The sequence below is a fragment of the Manduca sexta genome, chromosome 23, assembly GCF_014839805.1.
Source record: "Manduca sexta isolate Smith_Timp_Sample1 chromosome 23, JHU_Msex_v1.0, whole genome shotgun sequence".
Lineage (NCBI taxonomy): Eukaryota > Metazoa > Arthropoda > Insecta > Lepidoptera > Sphingidae > Manduca > Manduca sexta.
Window position 1 is genome coordinate 2,705,542 of NC_051137.1, and position 19,308 is coordinate 2,724,849.

Consider the following 19,308-nt stretch of genomic DNA (forward strand, 5'->3'; position numbering starts at 1 on the left):
AATTAGACTAATTCCGACGTTAAAACATGGTTGACAATTTCATAGTTTCCTTTCACTCATTACTATTTCAGACATTTATGTAATTGCTTTTAAAGTGGCAATAAAATAAGAAACGAAAGGTCCACAGAAATTGTCAAACGCTCTAACAAATTGCCTAGTTAATAACTAACTAAACAATAAACAAGATCTACGATCTCCCCACAGCGGATTAAAGTAAATATTCAACAAACGATTTCAATTATTATTTACTCGACTGTAACAAATATAAAACAAAAAAATACGTCCTCAGAATTGAAATTGAAAAAAACCATTCACAGTGTCCATTGTAACGCATTGAGCAAATAATATCAAATAGTTATCGGAAACTGTAAAAAATAGGAAGTATTGATGCTTTGTTCTTCTATTTTTAGCAATTATTTACAGTAAGGGCCAATTATATCCGTACCACACACTAAGCAACGATTGTAACCGTATTCAACTAAGTACCCATAAACAGATACATATCCAAACATCATTCATTACAATCTCCCGCGGGAAATAGGTCGCAGTCTCTATAAATCTATACGAAATCGTCCAATCTATAACACATTTACATAGATAAATTATCTCTCAACATCGGACAAGCGTCTACATCGCGAAAATACACACATCAAACAATTACATCAATTCTAAAAACGGTAGCGCAACACGATTCCCACTTATAACCGTCGTAGTGAACATTGGACATAATTCTAAATTCAATACGATCTTACAATACGATTTGCGTCGTATGATGATTCGCGACTACGATGTTTTAACACATGTGCGCAACAAAGCTCGGCCACATGAAAGCGGCCGCGCCAACGTTTATATAGCTTTCTCCACACACAATCTGCGTTATTAATACTCAAGTCGATTTTATGTAACCGCATTCGGAATTAAGTAACTTAAATTATCATCTCAGTACGTGTTGCAAATGAAAATGTGTTTTAACATTATTCGATTTGAGTCTCGATTGGTACGGTTTAATATGTTGTGCGTAGTTTCAAACTTGTAGCAATCAATACAGCTAAAGATAAATTAACTTCACAACATAATATGTTTTAGACATTTTTTATTTCTGTTCATGACTACACAATATTATAGTATATTGAATAATAAACCTTAAGATTATACAAACAAAAACGGGAATAACATAATTGAACTATAACTTTTTATTATAAAACTAGCTTCCGCTCGCAGCCTCGCCCGCGTGGATTTCGGACTTCAAAAATGGAGGAGGTGCTCAATTTGTCGGGATGTTTTTTTAATGTATGGTGGTATGCAGGTGGTCCGATTGTCCGGTCAGGGTCTGATGATGGGATTCAGTATTCACGCGTGATGGCTTATTATTAGCATATCATGTATAACTTTGGTGTTTCTATACCGATTTCTATGATTATTTTTTATGGAATATTTAATAATGTTAACTTTTTTAATTAGGGATGACTGAGAGTGTTATTAACGTAAGAGTAGACAAATATAATAAGAAAGCTTCGAACTGCTAAGCTATCGGGAGTTACACGTGTTATTGTGAGTCAAGCATAAAAGATAGACATATGCTGTCGTGGGATATTTTTTACATAATTTTAAGGAGAACATTTCCGTCATACATGATTTCTGTGTAGCTTTAACAATTAAGGTTGCACACGCGACGGAAGCTTAAAAAATGGAGTAACTTCTCCCGTTTTCCCAACATTTCCCTTCACTGCTCTGCTCCTATTAATTGTAGCGTGATGAAAAGTATACTATAACCAGCACAGGAGTATGACAAATAATTGTACCAAGTTTCGTTAAAATCCGTCGAGTAGTTTTTGTTTCTATAACGGTTATACAGACAGACATACAAAAATTTTACTAATTGCATTTTTGGCATCAGTATCGATCCCTAATCACCCCCTGATAGTTATTTTGGAAATATATTTCATGTACAGAATTGACCTCTCTACAGATTTATTATAAGTATAGATTACTTATGATGCTAAAAGCTTCTTAGACTTTAAGATGTAAAACATTCCACAATCTGTAACTTTCATAAATATGAATAACAATTTACCAAAAGTCAAAAATTAACTTCAATTAACTTTTTGTAGGTTGGAGATTGTACTGACAATTTCATACTTGGATAGCTATGGTCCATTTTGTACAGTAATTTCTATCAGGCATTAGATTAGCTATGGCGATTTGATACTATGCGTAATATTTGCAAGGTCAACGTAATATTGTGCCATAAAATAACAGACATCACAAATAACTCAGAATGCTACGTATTTCTTTTGAATTAGAGTTTAAAATACAACTCTTTATCTGTCTAATACAGAGTCGTATTCTAAGATATTGAATACGACTCTGTATTAGACAGATGAATGCTGAATTAGTCTAAAGTGCAACTTCTTATCAATCTCAGAATATAATTATATTTTGACATTAATACCATTTAGTAAATTAGAATAGCTGCAGTTTTTTTTTTTATCTGGGCGTGTTTTGTCTGAATTATGCATAGACTGTTATAAGGATATCGAAGTACCTTAGCAAATTACTAGCGATTACTTGCCTATTTCAAAATCAAGCAACATGAAACCACTTCCTCACAAAGTAAGACCAAACTGGTACTATAATTATGTCTCATCCATATTTCACATCTTCATCTCTAAATACTCTAAATATACACTAACTTAATTTGTCATAACATTCAGGCGGTCGTAAGTGAAATATATTTTCGCTCATGACTCGTGGATATCCTTGACATGAGCCATATGTTGTGAAGTTTAGTCCTGTTCAACAAGTTCTTAGCGGTTTATAACCAAAAACTATTAAGGTCCCATGGTCGCTCGACCATATAACCCATACAATTCTAGTCACGTGGGTAACAATTAGTAGGATCTTCAAGATCCTGATCCGAAACATGATCATACATACACAAATGCCTCTGTGTAGGGAATCCAAACCGTAGTCTCACGTTTTGTAGCCGTCTCATTAGAGTACACCACTACCAAACTAATCATTGCAAAAATAATCCACAAATCACATAAAACTCATATTGTCACAATACCATCAGAACAACTCTTGAAGGAAAAAAGTGCAACAAACATGCAAATCGTTTGAGAACCAATTATTTTCACACAGCGCCGTCCGTCAGCCATCAATGCATGTAATTACTGAGAAATTCTTAAGCGGACTAATCTGGGAGCGATCTTCACAGCGAGTTGTGCTTGCATCAAGACCGTTTCTAATCTTTGATGAACGAACGTCGACCGCACGCCGACGATTGTGATCCGCTATGATTTATTTTAAAATCTAATGCTCCTTTGATCAAGTTTGAGAGTTACTGTTTCATTAAAGAGGTGAGTGATATTTATTTGTGGTTCTCTTGCGTAATGGTGTTTAAGCCGAATGAGCGTACTTAATGGCAATTAACTCTGGATGCTTGCTTAATTGTTTAGCGGTACCGCCAGACCACCAGCAGTTTATGAATTCCCCTTAAGGGAAAATTAAATGTTTACCCAGAATATGAAATATAGCATATTATTTTACAGTTGAAGTGAGAGGACATGGGAATAGCAGTAGTCTGCCCGTTTACATTAATTAATGTTGACGGTTTTTTTATCTCGAATGAAATTATTAATATACTTTTACTTAATAACATAAACTTCAGTGTACTCGTAATAATACTTTCACTAAAGTAGTTGACGCGATCATTGAATGGTCATGCAATTTAGCATAAGAGTCGAGACATTTACCTGGCCATAAAATAAATCGCAACCTTGCATCTTTAACATCAGTCGTGCACCTATTTTAGCCATTCGTTTACGAGCAAACAAAGATCCCTTTATCTCACAGTTAAAACGTAACCAAGGACTGACGAATCAAAAACGCATCAAGCAATCAAGACTGGTACGGTGAATTAAGGTTGGGCCACACAACCGGGTAAGGTAAAGATGATGGTGAGATCGTAAGCTGTTAGTATGTCTAGCATGACGTTTTATATGAACTGATAGAAACCAAAATTCCGGTAGCAAACAACGCATTTGATGGTGATTAGACAGAAAAAAAAAAACATATCCTCATTCTGGGTAAAAATATTTCTAATTAAATCAGGCACAGTTATAGAACGTAACATTATGAAACTTATCGAAATAAATGAACTTATAAAAGCTATCGTATTTTATTCCTCTAACTTACTGTAAAAGACAACAATATTTCCACTGTTCCAGACATCGCGCTGTCACATTCGTGTAGCCAAATCTTTAAAGTCTACGACGGTGTTATTGCAAAATCTGATGCCTACATACGAATACCAGTGGCAACCGTAAAAAGGCCCCCGCCTTGTACGAGATCTGTAGGCGGAAACGCGCTTCGGCGACACATGTTACGTACCAGAGGGCTGTCGCAACCTCGTGGCGATTTCAGAACCTATTGTAATTAGAGATCGTGATTCATGAGAAATCATAAATTAACGTGATGAAGTTATTAAATTCGACTCCGAGGTTAAGAAAGCCATTCACAATTATTATAGTGTGGTGTAAGAAAGTTGAGAGAGGAAACATTGGAAAAGATGCTATTTAAAACTGAGAAAAAACGACGGGAACGAATCACTGCTGGTCTATCTTATTATAATCATTGCGACGTTAAATGAGGAGTCAGACAATAGAAGCAAAACCAATGAAGTACAATATTAAATGACATATCCCACGCAAATAAATCGCCATGGGAGTTAGATCTGAAATCGGTATGGATCCCACGCGAAAATTTCGCAAATGGACTTTGCTAATTTAATCAGGAACAATCAATACAGGGCTTCTCATTCTTAATATCACCGTTACTATATTTCAAAGAGACATTTTAATAAAGGTGTTCATAACGCAAAATTATGATTGATTGATATTAAATGATGAACGTATGTCTACAATTAATTTCTTAAAAGTCGTCTTCAATTACCTTCATCATAAAGACTTATTACTTAAGATTCTACTTAATACCTATTCAATTATAGATATGATGAAAGTACCTTTGTATTGAATATGACTAAAAAAATCAATGAAGTTATGGTTTATGCAATCGTACTGAAGCCAAAGTATACTTTTTTATATAATGAGGAGATCTAAAGAAATAAGAGCTCAATGCCTACTATAATATCGTAGCTTCATAAATACTTAGAATGAAAGTCGAGGAGTATTAAAAAAAACAATGCAAAGTTGTATTTAAAAATAAAACTAAAAGGAAATACGACGCTTTTGGCAACAATGCTTTTACCACTTAAAAATTGCTCTTCTTGAGACAAATGTTTTTGAATTCATATTTATACTGGCATGAAGGATACATAGAAAGTGGAACAGAACGATATAACAGAATTCGATTTCAGGACACGCAAGCCAAACCATTGCGTATGTGTTAATTATCACTCGGAGATGGAAACTTCGTTAGGGGAACTACATCTGACTATCGCCATAACAATTTAACAAATGCGCGTTATACCAGCTTGGTAGATGGCCTAGAAAGACCCAAGTCCAGCATAGGGACAATTTACACGACTTATAATAAAATTTTCACACAGTAAGTAGTAAGTTATTCTTGATTCTGTACAGAGTTCTGATTCCTACGGCTTCTGTAACATGCATTTAATAAGAATTCCAATGTCGATGCGCATTTCAATGCGGTGACTAAAACGGTTTACAATTTTCTAGAAAGAACTGCTTATAATCATTCGATACAAATTACATTCGAGATATTTAAATTGGAAAGGTTTTTATTAGCTTCATCCAGTGGATATTAAAATATCTATTACTAATATATCTTTTTTATTACAGTCATGGGGAAATGATAGTAATCTGATTTAAAGACGTTCAATACTAGTGATATTAAACGGAAAAGCAGCTTTAAGAATCAAGATACCTAAGAACTATAAATTGTTCCAAAACCTTCTACATGCCAAATTAAGAAAATATCGGATTCCGAAGTTTACACTACGCGTACGAATATATTGTTTAGTCTAATTATTATTTTATACATACTTACTTAAAACTTAATTGTTTATGAATGCGAAAACATTTATTTCTAAGGTTAACGACTTCTATGAATGATTGATGGTTTCAGATGACAAATCTTTATATGAACACAATGAGACATTAGTGAGGCATTTGAATATGTCATCAACTGGCATATTTTTTGTAGAGCGTTCAACAAAAGACAGAATGAACTAAGCAAAATTCAAAGGTTGAAAGGTGAGAACGTTCTATCTGTTTGGCTATATCGTTCTAAAAACATTTAAGTAAGCAGGAAACACGAAAGAGCCAAGGTGATAAAATTTATGCTATTTTGTAGCAAGAAAGGGTCAAATTGACAAAATGGATGCTTCTTTTTGCACGAAAGAGTCAAATTGATAAAATTTATGTTACTTTTTTTGCGATCATGAAAAATAAGGGCAATATATACTTTATTTAACGAGCGCCTAAAAACAGATGTTTTTAGGTAATTTCAGTTTTAACATAATTATAGGTAACTTAATAAGAATAATGCTAGACTAGAACTTCGCTTCTTATGAAGATTTACAACGCGATAGCATACTTAAAATACTTTTATTATTATATTTAGTAGGTCATCGACATCATTATAACTTAATAAATATCTCCATTTCGCGTCGCGTTACGTTAACAAGAATTATAATTTACTGGTTATTAATAGAAGGCAACTTATAAATTCATCGCGAGTAGAAAGTGAATCATTCATTGACATTAAAATTCACATTATGGGGTCAAAAAACCATTGTCTGGGAAAGCAAATCGCGAACAATCGCAATGAATAGACAACGTTTACATTGGCGGCATGTTATTATCCGAGGTAAAAATGTCCGTCGACGTTTCGCAGCGAATCTATAGTTCCAATATTACTGGCATTAGGCAAGATTAGTCTAATGTGGCAAATATGCAGCACAGTGGCGTGTAACTCTCTTAAATTCTCAATTGGTGTGAGGTGGCTACTGTTTTCGGCAAACGTGATCGTCTAACTTAAATCAGTTTTTTTTTTAATAGGAGCATGGCAAAGGAACCCCAATGCATCTGATGGTAAGTGGTGTGGGGTCCAGCAGAATGTCGATTGACGAGAGATGATTACCCCTCGGCAGTCAATACAATTACGCCGGTCGGAACCGGATATACACAGGCTGATCCCGGAACGCGATACACTTACTTGCGCTACTGTGGCGGGTTTTAACACCTTGTGTACAGTGGTCGCTATCCGGGCGGAAATAAAATATATCCTACAACCAGCAAAAATGCATCTTGCTTGCTTCGAAAACTGTTTAAAACAAGTCAACAATCGAGTAGTTTATGTAATTGGAACCTAATTGAATCATTATAAATAATAAGGTTTTTTAAAATATGTATCTGATACTTTTCCTTGTTACTAACACGACTTAAAACCGCCCTACCTGCCCCCAAAACTACTCATTCTGTTTATTTAAGCTTCAGACTTTGACGTTGCTTCATTTAGCCTCCTACAAATCCTTAATACCATGAGGGATATCGCTTAAAAGCAAGAGGTAACAGTGTACACCGAACGTTTCAAAGGATTTACAGAATTAACATATTGTATAAAACATGAGGGTGAACGCTTGCTTGATGGTGGATATGATAAAGAACGGCGGGTAAATAGATTCATAGTGAAATGAAAACGATTTAATGCCGTGGAATTATGAGAATGTGTAGGTGTTTAGATTCGAGAATGGCGTAGAAACTTCAGAACTTGATGGTAAGCAAAGTAAAGATAAACATAATGCCGATTGCCCACCAATAAAAGAAATAAAAATGTCGCGTCCTTTTTTTATCTATTTACAAAATAAAACATAAAACAAATATAAAAAATATTTGTGGAGAAAAATAAATTTTAATCTATACAAGATATGAATGAGTCTTGATATATATCTTCATGTCTGAACATAAATATATTGGTACTATAGAAAATTTAATTTTGTAAATGGACAGGTCTTGCGGGGCCTAGTAATAACTTAGAATAACCACGTACCACTTTAATGTTCTAATGTCTGTAAATGGACAAACTTTAGGGTATAGCGTGCGTATTTTATACATCTCAACAAATTCCACGGCCAAAGGTCTCAGTCTAAGCTAGGCCAAAGACAAATGGTAACTTGGAGTAAATTTGTACTTGTGCGACATCTACAGGCTTAGCTTTGTAAATAATAATTACTTTGCATAAAGTTTTACCATTAAGATCTAAACGGATACCTTTGCACAGGCTGGAATAGTAAACATCCCCCACAAAAATTGATTCCCCGTAAACATTCCACATGCTGCTAAGTAGTTTTTCAACTTTTCTGTTGCCTTCAACGTCTTATAAGGAAGAGGTGACCCGAAAATCCCGAAAAATTATGAAATCTTGTCGCCACGTGGCCCTCGACTCTGCTTTACCATTTCCAACTCTATTATAGAGACTCTTACTAGGGCCCGAGGTTAAAATTTCCAAGTAATCAATTATTTAATTAACTCCACGTGTATATTTAGTAATTAACACCATTAAATAAATGGAAAGCTTACACATACTCGTAATTTAATATTCATACGTGATTCACGTTAATTTGGCCAGTTGGAGAGCGAGTTAGCATCAGAATGATCTGGGTCGATAACCACAAGACATGAGTGATGCGCTGGTTCTGCGGCGACCAGCGAGCCGTGCTTCACTTGCACGCTCTGTTGGCCCAACCTTGGCCCCACATCCCGTGCGGTCCCGGCCAGCGTGACATCATCCACCGCATGTCTTCCGCGGCGGGCCAAGGCCGGAATTTTGATCGATTCCATTCGTATAACACCGGAATAATAAAAAGGAAAGTAAGTTCGACGACCTCTCGCTGGACGGTTACAGCAGACTGATGGATTTGTCCGGATTCTTTTTTTAGCTGCCCGCCCCGGACCGCGGTGGCAAATGACTCGCGGAAGGTTTTCGTTAACGCCGCGACAACAAATAAACCAAAAGTGTCCAACAGTCGAACGGACCGGACGATCAACACGCATAAAGCCAAGTTACATATAATATTTACGGCTTTCAAACATTGGCTGTGCATTTTTTTTCGCGCAATCTCGTTCTAAAAACGTAATACGCACGTACACATACCAATCGAGGTTATAGAACTTTCTAACTTTTGCGTTAGAAAATCAATCAAGTTTCATAATCAATTTCGTACAAAACACATTACAAACTGGTGACCTTTACACACACGGACATTAATCTGAGCCTACTGGTTTCACCATCGGCCTATACAACTAAATTTTATGCTTGGAAAATGATAAACACCAAAAGGCCACTGGTTCACTTTACTACTTCCTGGAACTGCATCATACAGGTGCTGTTGTTTTTGGGTAAATGCAATTATCGAATCCATCGCACTTATCGCATTATCGTAAAGCCATTAGGCGATTACCGGCGTAGTTCACGATAAACGCATCAACACAACAATCAACATTCCAAGCGCATAACGTTATCGGCCGTGGCCCGAGCTCGGTGCTCCATGATCTAACTGTTCACTGTTCAGCGAGTTGCGACTCACCGAGACGGCGACGGAGGCGGTGGAGCCGGCGGGCTCGTCGGCGGCGTGCTGCCCCTCGGGCGCGCTCAGGAACCGGCGCAGGGTGCCGTACCCCGACGCGGAGGCAACCATCGCTACCATGTTACACAATCACAACACTGCGGGTTCCAGCGGTGACATCACTCGCGCGCGTTCGTGTGCGTTGTGCGCGGGTGGCGCGCGACGTGCGGCGTGCTGGCGTGTTCGGCGCCCGACGCGAGCGTACTGCCGAGCTTAGATCTGCGCGGGCGCCCCCTACCACCCGCCTTAGATTCTTAGATAACAACTGTTGTTGCTTTTTGTACTTCCGTCGTGACTTTTCGGTCCTTTTACTATGCTGATGAATGAGTTTGTGTGAAGATGTCGTTATAGTGTTTTTAACCCCACACAAGTTTCATTAACATAATTCAAAATAATTCCATAGAATAAACATACTTTTCTTTGTATTATTAGTCTGATATCTGACGGCTTATGATATCTTAATGTACAGTATGTTATCAAAGTATGTATATTTAAAATTCCTTGAGGTGCACTGAAAATAGCAGTTTATTTGTTTTGTTATCGTTTACGTGATTTCGAGTGAATGCATCGCACACATAGATATTAAACGACACTACGATTAAAATTCCGTTTATATAGGATCCATTATTACAAGTAAGGATTAGTCATCGCCAAAACTGATTGTGAAACCGAGCTTACAAAACAATATTTGCGTGCAAAGTTTAAGAATTAGAATACCTGACATTTTAAGGGGTTTACAAAACCGATATCACGATCAATCAATGCAATAGATATTTAAACACTAATATCATTGATTTTATAAAGAATCATGATCCAAAGACCCTGCATGTGGTGACATAAAGGCATAAAAATTCCGTTGTTGATTACTGCAGTTCCCACATTTTTTCGCAGGAAAAAGATTAGCGGGATAACCAGTTATATTCACTGATCTTACAATTCAAATTTTAACTCGCAGCTGATACCAAGTCCCTTTACCCTAAATACCTTTCATAAAAGACCCCTTATGTTACGTCTCTCATATGGAGTCCGTCTGGGTAAAACTGCATTGTCTATGTCTGTCGCGAAACAACACTGTCATGGTGCAGTTTGAAGGACAGTGTTGTCAGTGTAATACTGGACATTGATATAAACGAGCGCGATAATTGTACCATCAGTCGACAATCCATCTGAACCCTACTCAGCTTACCATCAAGTGCAGTAGGGTAACGTTAAGGGGCCCGTATAAAAAATAAATAATATCAGCCCTGTATTATATACTGTCCCACTGTTGGGCACGGGCCTCCTCTACTACTGAGAGGGAATAGGCCTTAGTCCACGACGCTGGCCTAGTACGGATTGGTAGACTTCACACACCCTCGAAAATTCCTAATAGAAAATTTCTCAGGTATGCAGGTTTCCTCACGATGTTTTCCTTAACCGTTAAAGCAAGCGATAATTCACAAAGAATACACACATAATTTTTTAAAAAAGTCAGAGGTGTGTGCCCTAGGGATTTGAACCTGCGGACATTCGTCTCGGCAGTCCGTTCCACAACCAACCAGGCTATCAAAAATTCTTAAGGTCTATTTGACGGTCCATAGTACAACTATTACTTATACACTAGTTGTAACACTTGTGAACAGTCAAGCGACTTGCTCGTCTCGTAATGCATTCGTATTTATTATTGGTCCGGTGCCTGATCTCTCTCCAGTCACGTCGGATTTCGGTCGCATCGGACTATGAGTGAAGGAACAGAGAATGCGTCCGTATACTGCACACACTTGTGCACTATAATATCTTATGCATATCTGGCTGATCTCCATTGAGATTGGCCTCCGTGGCCGCAATTCGTCTATGAAGAATTCATTTGTATCATCGTAGATGATTCATCTACACCCCACAATAGCCTTCTTAGATTCAAGTTAGAGAACACATGGACTTCAATAGCCAATCCCGGTTACGTAACTAATTTGTTTAGATTTATACTTACATAAAATTACATCTAATTATAATCAATTTAGCTTTATTAGTTAGTAATCCACAATATGTGAGCTGATTACAAATCTTAATTGATTAATTTAAATAATAATACTTCAGAATCAAAGTGAAAAAACTTGCACTTCAGATTAAAATTATAAATACTATTAAATATAGTTAAGAAATCATTGTCCGAGTTAATATTTGCAACACAGTTTCAAAAGTTTGACAGATAACCCAGACATATAAGTTTCTACACAAAAAATTTGCACATAATATGTCAATAAAATAATGTTTAAATTTACACTTACAAGTGAGAAATTTCACTAACAGTAATTATTTGTAACATACATTATGAGATGACACTATAATGACTTTTAACAACTTTTATATACTGTTAAACTATACAATAGTTAATAATCAAAGTACTACAACTAATATATAAATTTTATTCCATACCAGGCTAGCAACAAGCAATAAATCTCAACTCATGGTGACTGTTAATGATTACTGACGTTCAAAAACCTCCACGAAACTGAGGAATCATGAGAATATTGCAAATATCTAAGATAGTATTATATGTTTTTCCATCTGCCATAGAGTTTAGGTTCTGTATAAGTAGTTCTGGTACAAAAAATATAGTGTATCTGTCAAAAGTAATAGAATTGTCTCCTCTGCCATTACAGTGACATATGCATATGATTCATTTCAAAATTGCAGTTATATTTACAGCCTACAAGTTATTTTATACAGTGTAACAGTGAATTACAACCATACTTTAAATTACATAACAATAAAAGATGCCAGATCAAGTACTTTAAACATTCATTATAAGTATACATATTGCAAAAATTCTTTGTGATAAAGAACATAAATAATTATTTAATGTTTATGAGTGAAGCATATAATAATATTTAATGACTAAAATAGTTGTATACTAGCTTGTTATCTTTATAAGAAATCAATGTTTCATTGATGATAATATGAATGGTATAGTTTATTTTACTATAAATACCATACAGTGTAGACTTTAATATATTAAATATTTTTTTGACTCTTTTACAAATCAAATATACTGAGGGCCTATTTCACAATCTTACTTCTTATTAATATTACGAACTAACTTTTGCTTGCGGCTTAGCCGGCCTGAAAGAGTTTTCTGCAATAAAACTCCCACTATATATTTTCCCGCAATAGAAAGTAACCCATATCCTATCTAGGATCTCACTCTATCTTCATACCAAATTTCATCAAAACCCTGGAGAGTTTTCGTTTCCCTTTTACAGGGATGTTTGATGCGGTAAAGGTTGAATGCGGGTGAAGCCACAATTCACACTCAGTGTTTAATAAAAAAATTATCAACAGTTAGTGTATAAGTCAGTTAATGCTGAATGCACTCTTTTGTTTTCAGATTATTTGGGAGCTTGTCTTTTATATTTGGTCACCCTTTATTATATTTCAATTTTACGTTTTACCTGTAAAATAGGCTTTGACCAATAAAGATCATGAAAGATGTCTGATTAGAGTAATTGGGCAGTGTAGAATGGGATCCAGATGGTACTTCTCCCTGTTCCCTTGTTGTAACAAGGTCAATCAGGTCACTACATACCTTATGTCAAATTGCAGTTTTAACTCCCCAATGTTTATTCATTTAATTATGCAAAACACATTTAAACATTTTTATATGTCAAATTTGTTCAAGTGGAAATTGAAATAGAGATTCAGATTAATAATCCACCTTTGTCCAATTTAACATGTTATGTCTAGACAAATTGTCCTTATCAGTAAAACCAATATTACGATTAGGCAGGAGGAATATCATGCTCCCCGATTAGTGATTTGGATTATATTATTGTGGATATAGGCCAACTAAATGCAATTAAGCAGTCCATAACATGTATTATTATTGCTGTATTTAACTGCCTTATTTGTAAATGTATGAAATATATCTCCTAGATAGTTGAGTTCAGCTTTAATTTCTTAATATTCATTTTATGTGTCACACAAAAGGACCTGACCTCTTATAGGCTAAGGGCAATAATAGGAGTCCAAAACAAATGAGACAATATTATATTTAGGATTTAAATTTATTCTTTCTGAAGGTGACAATTACCTTGCTATTGTAGAATATATTAAGCATGATGTGGGAGCGACTCACTGGCAGTTTCAAATATCATGCGTACAATCAATATCAAGAGAAGTCATCACCTTACATGATTATACCTTATACATATGGTCAATGTTATTGTCTTGGAATGGAAGGTATGTTTAAAACGCTAATGACTATGGACCTTAATTGGGTTATAGTGTCAAACCTAATTAGTGCTTATAGACTGTATAGTATGAGCTCAAATGGGTCTTTATTTTAATTAGTAGCACATTCTTATAAACTTAATTCAAAAAGTGCACATCACACATGAACTATATTAAGTAGTAAGTAGTGAGGAAAGAATGCTGTACATAAATGGCACAACAAAGAGCCCTATTGTGGTACATGACACATATGACTGCTAACAATGTTCTAATGCCAATAATTTATTCACAAGGAGTGTGGGCTGAGACCAGTCGCCCACCAGTCGCCTTGCTTTGTTTTATTGTACTAAATGGTGACAGACAGCCTCCAATTTAATAGAAAACACTCAGATACCGATAAAGTAGCGAAATTATTGCACAGAGAGATTTTATCTGCGATGTTAACATGAAAACATATTCAAATCAGATAGCGGGCTTATCTCCGCCGCACGATGTGCAACACACAAATTCCTATGTAAATTGCCCGGGAACGAAAGCGGCGTGATGTTAGGAAGGATGGAAATGATTTAAAAAAACCGGCATTCGGCCGTGCATTGCTCACCTGTTTGGTGTCCACATAATCAGTCGCCTCCATGTTGGCATTTGATCTATCCTGCTTCTCCATAACTTCGGAAACATCAGAATCTCCTAAACCATTTACAAGGCGTTATAAAAGCACACAGAACCAGCATAAACATAACAATCGCGATGGACTCAACAATTTTTAACGAAACAATGTCAGCTAGCGCACCTAACACGTAAAGCACTTCCGAGTCCGTAACGTTTGTTCTTAACTAATTTCTAAAGCTTTAAAGTTGTCCTAAACACATTTTCTAAGTATTAATATAGAAACAAAGCACCAAAATTGATTTTTAAAGGTGAAATATGAAAAATACAGTTGATCACCATCTTAAAAATTTTCACACATTCCGTCATCGAGGCCGACTGACGGTCGCTGCCCTACGTTACATTCCTATTCAACCATCTGGCTATAACTTTATAAGATCTTCAAAATTAAAACTAAGAAAAAAAAACTTTCGTGTAGAATCCATTTTATGAATTATTTGTACGATTTACTTATTATTCGTGTGAGTTGATTTTATACATGCTATAAGTAAATAGTTTTTTACTAGAAAATTATTGGAATGATGTTGGTATGTACGTGAAATGAAACGATGTTTAATGCGTAACTATTGCCATCTATTGACTGTGTGTTCAAAAATTTTATGTCGTTATTATTTCAAAAGTACCTACCTATTTGATTATAAATCATCAGTATTTACAAAGTAAATCAACAAATAATTAGTAGTGAATTATTTTATTTTCACGAAATAAAAGTGTTCATAACATTTGTGGTGGTGGTAGACACAAATAAGATATCCGTTTAAAATACCAATTTACTAAGCAGCAGCGACCTCTATATTTTTTTTGTTGTAATAACATGCGCCATCTGAGCTCTGAATGGAGAATCAAAATCTGCAACAGTGTCAAACAGTGTCAAAGTGACAACGGGAAAGGGAAATCTATTTTAGGTTATTAAAAATGAAATAAACAAATAATCAGCTCAAACTGTTGGAAGAGGAAAGTTCATATTTTATTTATGATGCCTCGAGAGAAAAGCAAACACCGCGAAAGAAGAAGTTCATCTTACAGTTCTGAAGCATCGTACGACAGAAAGAAATCTAAAAGCAAGCACAAACGACGTTCACGGTCAAAGGATCGGTCGGAAAGCAATTATAGAAGGAAAAGATCAATTTCCAGGTCAAGACACCGACGTCGAAGCTATTCCAGAAGTCTGTCTAGGGATCGGTATGAGAAATCTAAGAAGCGGTCTTCGTCGAGGCGCGAGCGTTCCCGATCCATATCAAGCTCTAGAAGTAGGTCTAAACACAGTAAGAGTAGCAAGAAATCATCGAAAAGATCGCGTTCTTCGAGCAGTAGATCAAGTTCTTTCGACACAGGTAGCTGACCATTGTGTTTTCTGTTTTCAGATCATGTCTTGCAGTCTTTTGCACACTTGAGCCTTGATCCAAATTTAGAGCACTTTGCAGGGTTAAGAAGTGAGCTTTCTTCTCATACCATCTGCATGATATTTTCATAAACTTAAACTTGACTTTCAGTACCAATATATTTTTAAATTTTCTATTCCAATTTCAATAAACACCAAAAATGTTAGAAAAATTATCCTTATAACAACACATTAACTTTTCAGAAAAATCATTACAACATAAGAGAGTAAATCATGATGACACAGAATCAAAGCTGGAAAAAGCCATCAAAGCTGCAGCAGCCGCTGGGCTGACAATGACCAAAATACCAACTTATGATTACAAAGAAGTAGAGATCAAAGAAGACATGCCTACAATCCACGACAGGAACTTACTGGCCGAGATAAACAGTGACTCATTTGTCCAAAAACCCTTTACATCATCAAAAAGCAAGAAGCAGTCACAGAACATTGTAATAGATCTGGATGCTCAGACTGTAAAGGTGCCGCAGGCAGAGATCAAAGTCCAGAAAGATGATTCTATAATCAATTTTGATGTGAGTGTTACAATATATATTAGCAGACTACTATTACTACTACTATTGGCAGATTTTGTTTGTAATTCTAGGCAGGTGAAAGCTTGCTAGCAGTTTTCAGAGTGGAACATAAATTATAGGCAAAGGTACCTATTGAAGTATTCTGCTTAAGGCGATACCTCAAGGTCCATTTTCATACATTTTGTTTCACCTTTAATCTGGGTAACTAAACAAGTATTGGCAAGTAAAGAATTTAAATTCACGTCTAGTTAGTGATTAGTTCTCGCAGTTGAAAGAAAAACGTAAAAATAATTAATAATCATGGATATTTCGGCCTTTAAAATTTAGTATGACGAAATTTTAAAGGCAGAAATACCTTTAAAATTTAGTATGACGAAATTTTAAAGGCAGAAATACCTTTAAAATTTAGTATGACGAAATTTTAAAGGCAGAAATATCCATGATTATTAATTATTTTTACGTTTTTCTTTCAACTGCGAGAACTAATCACTAACTAGACGTGAATTTAAATTCTTTACTTGCCAATACTTGTTTAGTTACCCAGATTAAAGGTGAAACAAAATGTATGAAAATTGACCTTGAGGTATCGCCTTAAATGACACTGCCATAGCATAATTGGGATGGAAGAGGTGGCCTGGCCTGCCACATTTTTATTTTCAGTCCGAAGTACCTGGATGCCCTCTTGCCTGGTTCTTTGGGGTGTTAGACATATTGGGTCCGTCTCAGGTGACACAAGCCCACACTACACAATTGTTGTATGGGATTGTTCATGTTTTAAACTAATTCTGAATATAGTGCTATTGGTCTCAAATACAGAGAAGTCTATTCTGATGTATATAGAAAGAAATAGGATATAGTCACTAATGTTGGTAACTGCTATTTATCCAAGAAATGGCAATAATAAAATATAAATGTCAACTCTAATCAGTCATAGATCATTTCATTTGTCTTTAACTATTATAAATTATTTATGAGCATGTGTAGATTTCTATGTTTGGTAAATTTGAAATGGCCCCATTTCCTATTTAATAAGAATACTAAATGAAACACAACTGTGTATCTTTAATGTTTGTAGAAGTTGTTAATGATGCAATAATAGGCTTGTATTGTATATAAAAATTATGTTCATTAATTCTTCATCAGCCCTATAAAGCCCACTGCCGAACATAAGCCCCCCTTAAGATTTCCAGACAGACAGACCTGTCAAGTTTTATTTTGTCATCTTCTATTTATTATTATTGGTGATGTATCAAATAACAAAACAAAATGAATATTATTCCAGGAATTGCCAAGTGAGGAAGAACTGAAAGAAATGTGGATACAGAAACTTTATCAATACAGGAAAAAAATGCTGCGAGGGGAAATATAAACCCCCACACCATTAGGATAATATTATATTTGTAAGGATAAATAAATATTTCCACGCATTGCACCGTGTTTTCCATCAACCATGTTTATTGTAACTCTTTTAAAATTGGAATACAATCATTGTAACAGCGTCCTTGCATATTATGTTCTAGTCATGTGAGCAAAGCCAATAAAGCTGGCTATAATCTCATTTTACACATCAAAGGATTAATTGAAAGTGCATTTACATAATAAAAACAAATAACAACCTAAAGTATTTATTGAACACATGAACATAATCAGCGGTCGCAACTCACAATTTGACCATGTATCTACTGTTATCTATATTTACACTGCAGTGACTCGTATTGGCGCACGCGAGGCCGCGGCGGCTCTCACATGTTCCTCTCGCGCTGAATGCGACTACTGTACGTCCGCGACACCAGATTCCACGCGTCCATATACCTGTCCATACACATTGCTATACATTTCTGTTCCGAGTTGTCCAAAGAGGTGCCCGGTTTGCTAATGCACTTTTTGAAACACTTTTCGGACATTTTCGTCAGTAGTTCCTGAGCGTTTGCTATGGCGATTTGTTGTTTCACTTGGTCCATCAACTCCTCCTTTTGCGCTCCGCTAAGTGAACCAGTTGATAGCGTATCCATTGTGAATGTTAGTCTTAAGGATTTATAATTCGAATAGCCAATTTATGTAAAAATTATGTGACAGCACAGGATAACCTATAATTTTTAATTGAGTTGACAGTTTTGAAAATGTTGCTAGTCATTGAATCCCATTTAATTTGCAGTAAGTTCAACAAAAAAGATTTTATTTTAAAAGTTCATATAATAACTAGTATAATATTCTTTAGCTTACCATGAATGGATTCCATTAGTCCCCAATCTGATCTTAATAGATTCTCTAACTATTGTATTTAGAATAAGTTAGAAGAAGTTACAAATAATGGCGAAAATACCATTCTCAAAAGAGATAGCAAGCAATTATATAATGTATGATATAAATATATAATGTATCTTATTTGCACAAGTATTCCAAGACTTAAAGAATTATGTGCGTTGCATTCTTCCTACGAGTTTTATTCTATGCACTGTGTTAATTCAAATTATAAGTATATATATTTGTTAACGGTTAAGTTTTATATAATAATATGTAATAATTTTAAAATATTTAGATCCTATAGTGTACCATTCAGTGAAAATTTTTTCAATGAGTTTTTGTCAATATCATAATTTTACATATGAATAGTTGTAAGTATTATAAAACATACAAACAACGAAATTCCTCGGTAGTGGTTCATTAAAATTAAGCTAAACAAACCAAAAGATCGGCTGTCATAGTAGTCTGTGCTGCCATACTTCAAGGCACTGTGAGCTCATTGTGCGTAGATCGGACCACAAACAGCTAAAAATTTAAAAAGTGTATAATTGTGAAATGTAGGTAGATATTGTAACTTTGTCATTGCAAATGACCTACGTTCCTCCCGTGACCACGAAGGCTGCAAAGTCTTCGAAACATCGTTAGAAAATTAAAATATA

At 35.4% G+C, this 19,308-nt stretch overlaps 3 protein-coding genes across 16 annotated transcripts in view; 1 reads left to right on the forward strand and 2 right to left on the reverse strand.

The window, feature by feature from the left end:
• The window catches only part of LOC115443183 (patronin), an 86,082-nt gene extending 71,254 nt beyond the window's left edge, over positions 1-14,828 (reverse strand). For 4 of the 14 annotated variants that reach the window (XM_037441831.1, XM_037441830.1, XM_037441839.1 and 1 more), the window contains exon 1: positions 9,575-9,897. In XM_037441831.1, the coding sequence (XP_037297728.1) occupies positions 9,575-9,694 (120 nt within the window). In that variant the 5' untranslated portion in view covers positions 9,695-9,897. Of the gene's footprint in view, positions 1-9,574; positions 9,920-14,423 lie in introns of those variants that run through there. The other 10 variants (XM_037441835.1, XM_037441833.1, XM_037441843.1 and 7 more) reach the window with 8 other exon arrangements.
• A 517-nt stretch (positions 14,829-15,345) lies between these two features.
• Positions 15,346-17,835, forward strand: LOC115443644 (serine/arginine-rich splicing factor 4). Its single transcript, XM_030169128.2, has 3 exons — positions 15,346-15,822; positions 16,074-16,405; positions 17,688-17,835. Exons 1-3 carry the CDS (start codon positions 15,462-15,464, stop codon positions 17,772-17,774), a joined length of 780 nt encoding a protein of 259 aa, XP_030024988.2. The 5' UTR covers positions 15,346-15,461; the 3' UTR covers positions 17,775-17,835.
• Positions 17,836-17,840: 5 nt separating this feature from the next.
• Positions 17,841-18,519, reverse strand: LOC115443653 (mitochondrial import inner membrane translocase subunit Tim13). Its single transcript, XM_030169140.2, has one exon. It carries the CDS (start codon positions 18,415-18,417, stop codon positions 18,148-18,150), a length of 270 nt encoding a protein of 89 aa, XP_030025000.1. The 5' UTR covers positions 18,418-18,519; the 3' UTR covers positions 17,841-18,147.
• Positions 18,520-19,308: the final 789 nt, after the last annotated feature.

Bases quoted from the DNA above. Each gene is read 5' to 3' on its own strand.
- LOC115443644 (XM_030169128.2), top strand. From the start codon at position 15,462: ATGATGCCTCGAGAGAAAAGCAAACACCGCGAAAGAAGAAGTTCATCT. The intron at 15,823-16,073 runs GTAGCTGACCAT...TTAACTTTTCAG, and splicing joins ATCAAGTTCTTTCGACACAG to AAAAATCATTACAACATAAG. The intron at 16,406-17,687 runs GTGAGTGTTACA...ATATTATTCCAG, and splicing joins ATTCTATAATCAATTTTGAT to GAATTGCCAAGTGAGGAAGA.
- LOC115443653 (XM_030169140.2), bottom strand. From the start codon at position 18,417: ATGGATACGCTATCAACTGGTTCACTTAGCGGAGCGCAAAAGGAGGAG.